At 38.9% G+C, this 12,219-nt stretch overlaps 1 protein-coding gene across 1 annotated transcript; it reads left to right on the forward strand.

The window, feature by feature from the left end:
• Window positions 1-1,993: 1,993 nt before the first annotated feature.
• LOC104587694 (putative receptor-like protein kinase At2g42960) lies at window positions 1,994-6,002 on the forward strand. The gene is made up of 8 exons (XM_010245405.3): window positions 1,994-2,532; window positions 3,114-3,871; window positions 3,986-4,090; window positions 4,229-4,351; window positions 4,458-4,628; window positions 4,762-4,891; window positions 5,022-5,231; window positions 5,342-6,002. The coding sequence occupies exons 2-8, from the start codon at window positions 3,213-3,215 to the stop codon at window positions 5,471-5,473; spliced, it is 1,530 nt and encodes a 509-aa protein (XP_010243707.1). The 5' UTR covers window positions 1,994-2,532; window positions 3,114-3,212; the 3' UTR covers window positions 5,474-6,002.
• The last annotated feature ends 6,217 nt before the right edge of the window (window positions 6,003-12,219 follow it).

The following is a 12,219-nucleotide window of genomic DNA, read 5'->3' on the forward strand; positions in this document are numbered from 1 at the left end:
GAAGGAAAAAATAATTTTTGCCACATGGCAAATGACTATAGGGGTTAAGCTTATTAAACAATAGGATAGAGTACTAATGAATTGCATTCCCATCAGCTTGCTGGCTTCCTTTAATTTCCTAACTAAAAAACCTAAAAAAAAAATAAGGAAAAGAAAGAATAAGAGAATAAGGTGAGATTCTTAACCTAGGAAAAGTTGTTTTCATTCTTTTATGAAGGACCAGGACCAGTTTTTCTGTGTGAGCACTGTGATGAGGTGATGAGATGGCACAGTGGTCCTCCCCTCGTGCCACATACCACTTTCTTTACTTGTTTAAAGACCCATTATTTCATTGGGTCCAAAATCTGATTCTATGAGAAATCCTGGCCGTCCGATATTGTAATGGATCAAAACCCTTATCTTTGCATAAAGGAAGGGTCCTGATCCTTTGATGGGTCCTCTCATGAGTGCCACTTTTTTAACTGTTGGATTGGTGTCAAGAAGATCAATCCACACGAATACAAGCAGGGATGGGGTTGATGTTGGGTTCCAACTAGACATTGAAAAGCAACAACTCATATGAAGGGTAACTTCATACAACCAAAAGGAATGATGAACATCCATCCAATGGAAGCTACAACATCTGATGTCTTAGTCCTTACAGATGAGAAGAAGAAAGAACAAGATAATATTGTTAGGAACTTAGGAATCAAGAACCTTGTTCACAAGTTCTATGTTTTGTAAGCAGAAGTTTGCAAGTTGGTACTGAGCTTTTAATGCAAACTGAATCAAACATAAATGTTTCCTTAGTCTTTGAGTGGTGGTATATTTAATTTTGCCCAAATCTCCAATCAATGAAATTGAATCATGCCCCAACTAATCCCTCATAGGATGTTTGATGTTTGACATTCACCAAATTACCAACCACTGTCTGGATCATCCTTTCATTTCAATTCTTGGCATCGGAGCTCTATCATGTGGGGACTCATCAAATGGGTGAGAGAGAGAGATTGTTCAAGACATACTTTAATCAAAAGTCATGCTTCTAATCAAAGACTTTGTCTCTCCCCAATAGAAGCTTTATCCTCCAAGCTAAAATGACATCCAAGAAAGGCACATTTGTTTATTTGTTTATTAAGTAAATGTTCCATCTCATGTGGGCTTCTATTTTTTATTTCTTTTTTCTCCTTTTGAAAAGATTAAGGCTCTTAACTCTTTGATTTTTTAGAAAGTCTCTCAAGCCTTGAGTGAGGCCTTTGAGAACCTAATTGTCCCTCCAACTTTAGCATGTTGAAGTTTACCCATTTTGGGCTGGTCAAAACTTTCACAAGTGGGCAAAAATACCCTTTAGAGCCGTTGTAACTCTGCAACTTCAAATTTTCTTAAGTCAATGCGTTCCATGTTAATAACAAACTAATTAAGCTGTAAACAAGGCAGACCCAATTTATAATTTGCCAAGAAAATAAAGAACTAAAGAAAGAAAGGCATCTAATGCATCTAAGAAGAGCAAGCATGAGATAACATTTAAAGAAGACATCCCACAAATGGAGGGTCACAGTCCACTCTGGAGTGGTCCCAACTCAACTAGATATAGTCTATGATCTTGGCCATTTTGATTCCCTGGTGGGCCCAACATTTGGATTGACATTCAGTTGACACCCATATACACATCAACACATTATTGCCCTCTGATGCTAATCTGACGGTTGATAAGTGAGATTGCATGTGGGGCATCTTTACCCCTAATAAAAGATTTATGAGCTTAATGGATCAAGTGGCTTGCCTCAGGTAAATTTGATCTTAAACCAAATATGGGCTTCTACTAAACCAAAGGGCAGTTTGGTGACTTGGTCTAATACTAATAGTCTAATCAGCAAGCAAGCTGGAAAAATTCAATACTTCCCTCCTTTCTCTCTCTCTCTCTCCCGGTCTCCCCTTCAATTTTGAGTTTATTGATTCTTTTCTGTATTTTTTTCTACCAAGCTATAAATGCAAGCTCTGTTTCACCACATTTGCTTTGGTTTTACTGTTTCTCTCTCTCTCTCTCTCTCTCTCTCTCTCTCTCTCTCGGTTTCCTCCATTGCAAACCAAGCTTTCTTCCTAGCTTCCACGGGTCCCCCTCTCGTCCACAAGGACGAAACTCCACCAACCATTTTACCAACTCTTTGCTTCTCTATCCCTCTAAAATTCTCGTAAAATAGCAATATTTTTTCCTGCTTCTTTTGCTCGAATATTGGATTTTTGTCTGAGCTGCTTGCGTATTCTCTCTTTAGTTTTCAATTCTCTTTGGCCCACTTCTGGAAATCCTGGCAGAACTCCAACTTCTAAACTACTCTTTTGCAAATGCTATTTTTGGGCTTCTGGGTTTTGGTAGGCTGTTGTGTTATTTCTGGTCGACATTGGCCTATCTATGCCTTCTGAGACTCTGTTGTTTCAAAGTTCAACAGCAGGCCAGTTTCCTTCTTCTGTGTGTATCTCAGGGAAGAAGATCAAAGGGGAACAGTCGAACAGATCACCAGGAATGATACATTTTCTTATTCGCATTATCTTATGGTGGGTTGATATTTCTCTGTCTCTGGTTCTGAATGATACCTGGAGCTTTGTAATTTTCTTTTGGGTGCCCGATTGATCGGTTGAATGGAACATTCACATCACATGAGAATGTTTCTTGGGATGGCTTGGATGCTAAATGCTTTTACTTGATTTGTAAAAGCAGCTAAAATCTCAGCTAGGAATTTCTTTTTCTTGGATCATTGTTTTCTCTTTTAACTGTCAGCACAATGCATTTGAACTTCTTGAAGAGGGGACGAATCAGATGCTCTTTCCTTTCTTTCTTTTGTCTCCTTTTGTGAAACGAGTTAAATTGAAGAGAAGAATTATTTTAATCAAATGGGTACTCTAAACTTGCTTATTTTCTCATAAATTTACATTTGGGAGTTGTATCAAGGTAGGGTTGCTTTACTGTAATATAATGGATAATTTGGATAATTGATATCTAGCTTGCTTTCTAAGAAATTTCATCATGGAAAATATCTGGGTTCAGCCTTAGTCTCAGAAGTTCAGACTTCAGATCCATGTTTAACATTTTGACATATAGAAAGTAATTTAGCATTTCCGTCTATTTGGGTTTACAGGTGGAGATGGACTGAGTTTGCAGCACATGAGATTAAGTAGACGGATCACAACTCCAACTGCAGGAAAGATCTCTCTTTTGTGTACACTGAAAACTGGAAATGTCATCCAACGAGTCTCTAAATGCTGAATTGTCAAAGAAGACTTCATTTCTTGGTCTGAAGCTGTGGGTTTTGATTGGTATCTGCGTTGGTGTGTTTATTGTATTGATTCTCTCCATCTTATCTATATGGGTCACATTGAGAAGGAAATCAAGGAGAACCTCAGACAAGTTCTCCCTTTCCCAAATACCCATTGTCTCAAAGGAAATCAAAGTGGACAAGGTTGGAATTAACAATTTTAATGATCGTCGTGAAGGTGTTATCCTGGCAGTCCATGATAAACCAGGTGACAAGCATTCCGAAAAATTGTTTGTTCATTTGGCTGCCAGCAAATCCAGTGACGCAGATAACCTCAGCCAGTGCAGTTCAATTTATCAACTTGAGCGAGGCTGCAGCTCACAGTCAGGGGAGGAGGGAAGCTCTGGAACTGTTCGCAAGCAGTCTTCTTTGTATGGACTGGCATCAGCATCTCCATTGATCGGTCTGCCTGAAGTTTCACATCTTGGATGGGGTCACTGGTTTACACTTAGGGATCTTGAGCATGCAACCAATCGTTTCTCTGCAGAGAATGTGCTTGGAGAAGGTGGGTATGGTGTTGTTTATAGGGGCCGACTGATCAATGGAACTGAGGTAGCAGTGAAGAAAATCCTCAATAATCTGTGAGTACACTTGAATGCTTTGAACAATTTGCAAAGAAGAAAAGAAAAGCTTTCTTACCCTTTAGTGTATCTGAATTTAAATTCTTATGATTGATCTGTGAACTGGGTTTGTAGGGGGCAGGCAGAGAAGGAATTTAGAGTTGAAGTGGAGGCCATAGGCCATGTTCGACATAAGAATCTTGTGCGGCTTTTGGGCTATTGTGTAGAGGGAATACACAGGTAAAATTCATTTTATAGTTTTCTAACAAAGCTCCATTGCTGCTTCATTTTTCATGTGAATTCCATTCCCTCTTTCCTTCTCTTTTTCTTGAATTTAACCCACCTGCCTGATGATACTAATAGTTTTTCACAATATAGGATGTTGGTGTATGAATATGTGAACAATGGTAACTTGGAGCAGTGGCTTCATGGGGCTATGCGCCAACGGGGTTCCCTTAGTTGGGAAGCCCGTATGAAAGTTATCCTTGGAACTGCTAAGGCGTGAGTTCATCTCTCAACTCATGGCTATTGTTGGAACTACCTTTGACACTGTGGATATTTATACAATTTGATGAAATGATCTTTCTTTCTTCAAAATGCTATGCAGTCTTGCCTATTTGCACGAGGCAATTGAACCAAAAGTCGTTCATCGCGACATAAAATCAAGTAATATCTTGATTGATGAGGAGTTTAATGCAAAGATTTCTGATTTTGGCTTGGCCAAACTCTTGGGTTCAGGGAAAAGCCATATCACCACCAGAGTAATGGGAACTTTTGGGTAATGTCAACATTTTCTATGCCTACATTTGTATCATGTTTCTGTTCTTGTGTATTTTTCTAGTTTGTCACCTGTATTGTATTTGTAAATTCACCCTTTTGGTTCCATACTAAATAAATCAGTTCCTTATCAGGTATGTGGCACCTGAATATGCAAATACTGGCTTGTTAAATGAGAAAAGTGATGTCTACAGTTTTGGTGTCCTCCTATTAGAAGCAGTTACAGGCAGGGACCCTGTGGACTATAGCCGGCCTGAAAATGAGGTGATACACTCTTAATTCCTAGTTGGCCAATGATAGTCTTAGCTATGTTTATTGGGAAGGTTTTATTTTTTTCTCATTATTGGAAATAAATATAGTAGTTCAATAGAGAAGTGCTCCATGTTCATGGCAGGTTAATCTTGTTGAGTGGCTTAAGGTGATGGTAGGCACTAGGAGAGCTGAGGAAGTTGTGGATCCAAACCTTGAAGTTAAACCCACGACACGGGCTCTTAAGCGTGCCCTGTTGATTGCACTGAGATGTGTTGATCCTGACTCAGAGAAAAGACCAAAAATGGGTCAAGTTGTTCGAATGCTTGAAGCTGATGAATACCCATACCGTGAGGTGCTCATTAATCTTTGCAAACTTCATATTTGGCTGTTTTTTCTTATCAGATTCATGTGTCCATTTTAGAGGCTCATTTCAAAGACATCTACGATTTTTCTTTTTCGCAGGATCGAAGGAACAGGAAGAGTCGAACAACCAGCATGGAAATTGAATCCATGAAAGAAAATTCTGGCTCCAATGACATTGAAAACAGTGCTGGATCATCAGACAGTCATACATCTGAAGGATTACATGTCTAGGACTGACAATTGCAACAGGACCCAATTGAATAATCCTCCTTACCATTCAAATTTTTTGAGCTTTCCAGGAAATCCTTAAGAGATCAATACATACAGTCCAGAGTTTATGGTGATAAAAATCCCCAATGGGTTAAAGGAGCAATCACAATGAGGAATACCCCTCTTGCTATTGGAGTCTGCATCTTGGCTGCTGGTTCATACCACAACTTTTAGATGGCAAAATCATGACAGGGATGAAAAGAGGTGCTCTTAACTGTGAGGTTTCTTCTAGTATCCAGAACACAGAAAAGAAGAAAAAGAAAGAAAAAAAAAAAAAATTCTTATTGTACAGATAAAATTCAGGGTTCAATGGGGCTACTTTTTTTTTTCTGGTTTCTTTTTTACCCTTCCATTTCTTCTTGTCTTCTGTCAAATTTCCTCTACTTTTTCTTGGTCTGGTAAAAGACTCTCAGTTATCATCCCTTTTTTCACCTGCTCTTTTGTTTTACTTATTAAATAACTTAATCATTAATCATCCCTTTTCTCTTTATCTTTTTGCAGTAATGGGTTGCTTTCTCTTGCAGTAGAATGATGCTCATCCCATTGTCTTTTCTCTTTTCTTGCCCTTTCCTTGTATCATGCTTGGAGAAAATGGATTACCTTCTGTTTCCTTTTGCTTGCATCTTGGGTGATGCAGGGAGAGGATAATCCTCCAAATGAAATCTTTAATCCCCCTTCAATACAGTAAGATCCATGTCGATCATTCAATGGATGAGGCCCCCTCTAGGAAGGTTGGCAGAGTGGCAGTTCATCATTGCATTGTGGGCATTCCTAATTTTATGAACAGTGGCTTGGCTCTACTGGGTAATGATGCCGACTGGTATCTACTTCAGGTTTTGGTAAATCTTTGATCAGACGGTAGAAAAACTGAAATGCCAGGTTGATGAAACATGAAACCCTCAAATCCATGGCTCATTCTCATGTGGGTCATTGCTGGAATTTCATGTTCCCACTGCAATTTCGACTCTCTGCACCTTTGAATTCAAGAGTTGAGACTGAGGAAAAGCATGTGCCATTTGACCCACCGCAAATTTTGAATCTAAGAGTTGTTGACATGACTCTTCAACGGTCACCTGTCACAACTCACAACTCAAACTTTGTTGGTGTTCCATTTTTAAAGCAAAAACTCACCCCAACTGCCCCTCGTCAGGCTCCGAGCTGACTGGATGGTGTTGAACGGGTGACTTGGTGACCCGGTGAGCTTGCTAGTCCGGGTTATTTGAGGGCTGAAACAGTTACTGTGACCCAGCGAGCTTTTGGGTTTTGTTCGAGTCTGATCAGTGCTAGTAACACCTTGCGTCTGCATGGCCAATTCCCCTTCTGCTTGTTATTCTCAAACTTGGATGGACCGGATGGTTGAATGATTGAATTGGCGAACAGGTGATCCTGTGATCTTTCTGATTTTACTTTCTGGTTTTTTTGAGTAAATGGAGGGATAAGTTTGGTTAATAGGAAAGTTGACCAACTTATTTGAGGGGTGCCTGGTATATTAGCTGGTTCCCTTCAGCATAGAGGTGGATTCAATTCCCGCAAACCACCACTTTGGGGAGAGGGGGGGGGGGGGGGGTTATTAGTGGTGAGTATAACCAAGCAAAAAGTAGAATTATCGTCAAAGCATTTATATATGGGTACTTAACTTGCCTGATATTAAAAGAATATAGATAAATGCACCTACTGGGATAAGTGTTTATAAAGGCACTTACCTGGGTTACTAGGTCACCCAAAAAAAAAGAATGAGCTTAACAACATTATGCAAAGGACACCCTACTTGAATGTGATTGTTGCAGAAATGCTAATCTGATTATTTTCTTGGCCACCCAAACAAATCAATAAGCATTAAATTTTGGGGTTTTTATTGTTTAGTCCATCCCAAAAGTCTGATCCCCACAGTATGGATCGATGTCAAATCCATGGGCAGGCTACGGTTTATAAGGGGGCTGTAATTTCAGATTTTTGAGGTGGAATTTAGTCTACTTTTCCCTTAATTTTTCAGGCCTTGCCCCCCTTGCCCCTAGTTGGGTAGCTGCATGAGCCCCACTCCCTGGACTTTATCTTCTTTTTTACATGCTTTTTCTTGATAAGCCCTCTTGCTTTCCACCTTAAATGTCACCAAGAGATTGAGCCAGAAAATTTTGTAGCAAATTAGAACTGGCCAGCCAGGAATAGTGCAGAACCCGTCTGAGCAGGGGTTTGCCAGACCAGTCATGTAGAGACAGGCCAGGAATCTTACAGATGACAGTATGGCTGGTGACGTAATAGGGGTTTTGGTGGGATGGGTACGGGTCTGGTTCTTATCGGGTCGGGGTCCAGATATGGTACGGTGGTTATGAAAACTGACAATATTTTTCATTTTCATGATAAAAGCATTACGTCTAAGTTCTGTTGCACAGGTACACTTGAGAGAAAAAGGAAAAAAAGGAAATGGTTACTTTCCCTCTCAACTTTCAGAATTTGTTTGTATCTTCCTCTGTTTATCAGTTTATGAGGTTCCCCATCAACTGGGTCCGGAGTTGGACCCAAATCTTTACTGGTTCTGAATTGAACCAGATTATGATCCGGTCAGATAAATATTTGTGAGGTGTGAACCTACAATTCAGGACTCTCACTTGAGCTTGAGAAAGGAGGCTGTATAAGGCCTCGGAACATTTGTTTAATGAGACAAAGGTTGACAAATAAAGTGGATGTTTTTGAAGAACTAATATTTTCTTCATTGGATTCAATTTCATAGATGTTTTCATCTTGATCTTGTTTCTTTTCTTGTCTTTATCTTTGTATTTTGTTTCCTTTGTATTCTTTGGCTTATACGACCAGGGTCCAGTGATATGTTTCCAAAAACCGTCCTTCCTTAGCCCTAAGTGGGTTTACAGCAACCAAATAATCTTTTGTTAATCTCATTTTATTTCAAATACTTAAATTTCGAACAGTAATTCCCATATAAGATATGAGTTGTAAAATACATCTTATGCTCCCACATCTATCATTATTATCATCATCGTCATCGTTGTCATTATTATCATCACCATCATCATTTGATTATTTGATTGGGTCAAGTTAGTATATTCGAATAAATTTGATTTAATGGCATTTATAATGGGGCCTTAAAAACGCTGGTTGGTCATTGTCATTATCATCATTATTATTGTCATCATCATCATCATCATCGCCATCATTTTTATTATTTGATTTACGAGTTCGCTTATAATTATTGAGTAAAGTTGACTCAATGGCATTCCATATTGTATTGATCTTCTTTTTTTTTTTTTCTTTTTTGTTGGGAGGGGGGAGGAGGAGGTTTAAAAGTGTGAATCAGAATTAGCTGCATTTGATGGCTGTGTTAGAGGCTGTTTAAAGAAAGATAACATCACACGTCAGCCTTGCACGCAAAGTGAGAGATTGAAATGATTGTGGGGCATATACTCTTGATGGCTGACATTAGGCATTATTATTGGTTAAACAGCCCCTAAAGCAGCCATCAAGTGCAGCTAATCCACTGGCCATCATCATCATCATCATCATTTGGTTTGTGAATCGACTTATATTTTTTCAAACAAAACCTACATTCTCATTTGTCAACCTAAGATTTTATCATTGCGTCAAGCAATTATAAACACACATATTTCATACATACTACGAAAAAGGTGTAAGGTCTAGCCTGTTCCGAACCTGGTTTTCCTGCAAGATGGTGGGTCAAATGGTCTAGGTATTCAGGCCAGGCTGGTTCAGGCAACAATTGATTCAAATTTAGCTGTTTACCAGGCTTAATGATAGCTGAAATTTATGTTTGGCTATTGTGATTCTTTGGGATGAATACTTTTAAACTATGCAGTATTGAATGATATTCATGACTCTAAAAGGGACTGAACCAGCCCAAAAGAATTGTTCAATGGGAAGCAACGATCTCACCTCCAATTTGAGCAGTTGCAATGCAAAAGGAGCTACCCTAACTTCAGAAGCCTTGGAAGAATATACAAATTAAAACAAGATGAAAATGGTAATTAAAAACATCCTCAACTACTTCTAGGAGATAAGTAATTTAAAACCCTCCCAATATCATAGACAAATGATAAATCACCACTATAACTAGAAAACCATCTTTCCCTTGAAGAGATTAGGGAATAAATGTTTGATATTGAAACCTTTGAGTCTCATAGATCAAATGGATTCTTTTGATTCTTTGCTTACATTTCTGTGATATAGTGGGCAAAGGCAACCACCCTGGTATCAATTTTTCTCTCAGGTTCATCTCAAATAGAATAAACCAAAACCAACTGAAATAGCCTTTAACACCACCAAGTCCAAACCCTAAATTAACAAATCATTCCCAATATATAAGAGACATTGTAAAAAGGCAACTCAGCATGAGATCCCACCAAAGGGTCTGGAGAGGGACAAATGTATGCAGCCTTATTCTTATACATACAAAGAGATTGTTTTCAAGATTTGAACCTTCATCACCCAGGTTGCAATAATGGAGTAATCCAATCGTTACGCCAAGGCTTTTGTAATATTACCTATATTCTACCCAGTTCCCACACAGATACATCTCCACTTTGATATATGAAGTAATGCTAATAATATGCTATACCATTTCAAGATACTTCCATGCCTCGATTCAAGTTAATTTCTGACAGCATCTTACTGGCTCATGAGCTTGTTCAATCACTCTAGGAAGAAAAGCTGGAACCATGATCACTTTCCTACTTACTATGACCAGGTAGGATAATTTGCCAGCTGCCCTCTGGTTCCATGAAAGTTAATTCCAATTCCAATGCATGCATCTCCATCTGCACCTTCCTCTGTTTAAAAGAATCAAACAATGGGTCTTACCACCTCATTTAAACTACTCTGGCAAGAGGACCCACTATCACCTTGTTCTTGATCTGTGTTCAGGGCAATCACCCTCCAGCTCCAAGAAGAAAACAAGATTCATATTCATGGCATGCATTTAAATATTACAGAGAAGGCAACACCGGTGTATCTCCTCATATTTGCAAGGACTGATTCCTACTCTCAGAAGCTCCATGCACTAAAAGACATGTCTCAAACTTTTGGACTTGTCTCAGCACAGGAATTGAATTACCAGAGACGTTATCTACATATATTTTCAGTACGAACAACCAGCCTCGACAAATCTGCGCTCTAACTCGAATCCTAGATGTTAGTGCACTCTGAAAATGAACCATTTCACAAGTACCCATCAGGCGGTTGGCTCTTGTCACTTGGCCTTCCCAGCACTGTTTCCCATTTTTTTCCAATCACGGTCGTCTGGATTTCTAATTGAATAGAATTTCTTTTCTTTTCTGTTCTTCTTGGTTTTTTTTGACGTGTCAAATCTATTGCCTCTGATCAAAGCCCTCGAGTTCAGCACCTTCATAAATAATGGCTCAAAGGGGCCCCAAAACAAACAGGTAATGGGTCACACATGCACAACTTGCTGCTTACGCATTTAGCTTCATTGGGTCATCGCTCGGCTCATGGAATCCAGTCCAGAGGCAGTCTACTAGTCATGCAAAGTAAATGCACATGGCATTTGGGTTCCTTATGGAAGCGAATTAGCTTTCCAAAGTCCAAACCCAGCTGGAGAATATGCCACGACCCAAGTCAATCTGGTACAGACCTCAGAGCCCAGCTGGAGAATATGCCACTGTTCTGACAAAATCAACAGTTTGATTGAACATGGTCTGACAGTTGATCTGGTCCAGTTTGGGCCAAACCTGATGACGAAGAAGGAATCTCATTATCTTTCAACTCTTCATGGATGTGTCCCACCCATCCTTAGGTTATATTTGATTTGAGAAAATAACAGAAAGTTGGGGGAAAGCTTTCCTAAATTCCTTAAGATCTCTCTCTCTCTAGAGTTTCTACCAAACCAAAACACTTTCACCGTTCTATACAGGCTTATTAAAAGCCAAAAATGGTTTCTTCTGCTGATACATGGAGCTTAGGGCACTTTAGCTTCTGTTTCTTTATTGGTAAGAGTGGTTGTGTGGCCAAAACAATTTTGCTTTTGTAATAGCTCTCTATAACAGCTGAAGTGGATGAATTGAAAAGCTATTTTTGACTAATAAGATTTTAAGGAGTCAAGGGCTCCATAATGCCTGAAGCTGAAGTTTGATAATTTACTATAATCTAGAATATTTTATTGTTTAATTTAACTATTTTGTCCATTAAAGGGCAGAATAAAAAGTCATTCAGTTCAGCAACTTCAACTGTAATCGAATGCCCCTATAAGACAAAGAGTTGGAAAAGAAATTTCATTCCAACCCAACTCATTCCCCAACATCACCCACTAAGAGGCTGTTTGATAACAGCTGAAATGGATGAACTGAAAAGCTTATTGCTTTGTCTTTCTGTGAACAGGATTTTAAGGAGGTCAAGGGCTCCTTAATGGATGGAGTTGAAGTTTGGTAATTTACTATTGTTAAAGAATAAATACCTATTCAGGACCTCACCTAATAACTTAAGCTTTTAGGTTGAATGGTTCCTTGAGATGGTACCATAGCTTGTTTGACCAAGTGGTCTAATTTTTGATACTTGTCACCTTTATTATAATTAGGGCAAATCTCTTAAAAGTACCCCAAGTTTTAGGAAATTGACTTACTCTACTCCTATTGTTTAGAAATTATCTTGAAGTGCTTCCAAGTTTTATGTCAATTGACTAAATCCTCCCCTTTCGCTAGCATCCATTAATAGAAAGATAGAAAAGA

This window comes from Nelumbo nucifera, chromosome 3, assembly GCF_055504915.1.
Source record: "Nelumbo nucifera cultivar China Antique chromosome 3, China Antique-T2T, whole genome shotgun sequence".
NCBI classification, from domain to species: domain Eukaryota; kingdom Viridiplantae; phylum Streptophyta; class Magnoliopsida; order Proteales; family Nelumbonaceae; genus Nelumbo; species Nelumbo nucifera.

Bases quoted from the DNA above. Each gene is read 5' to 3' on its own strand.
- LOC104587694 (XM_010245405.3), top strand. From the start codon at position 3,213: ATGTCATCCAACGAGTCTCTAAATGCTGAATTGTCAAAGAAGACTTCA. The intron at 4,352-4,457 runs GTGAGTTCATCT...AATGCTATGCAG, and splicing joins ATCCTTGGAACTGCTAAGGC to TCTTGCCTATTTGCACGAGG. The intron at 4,892-5,021 runs GTGATACACTCT...TGTTCATGGCAG, and splicing joins ATAGCCGGCCTGAAAATGAG to GTTAATCTTGTTGAGTGGCT.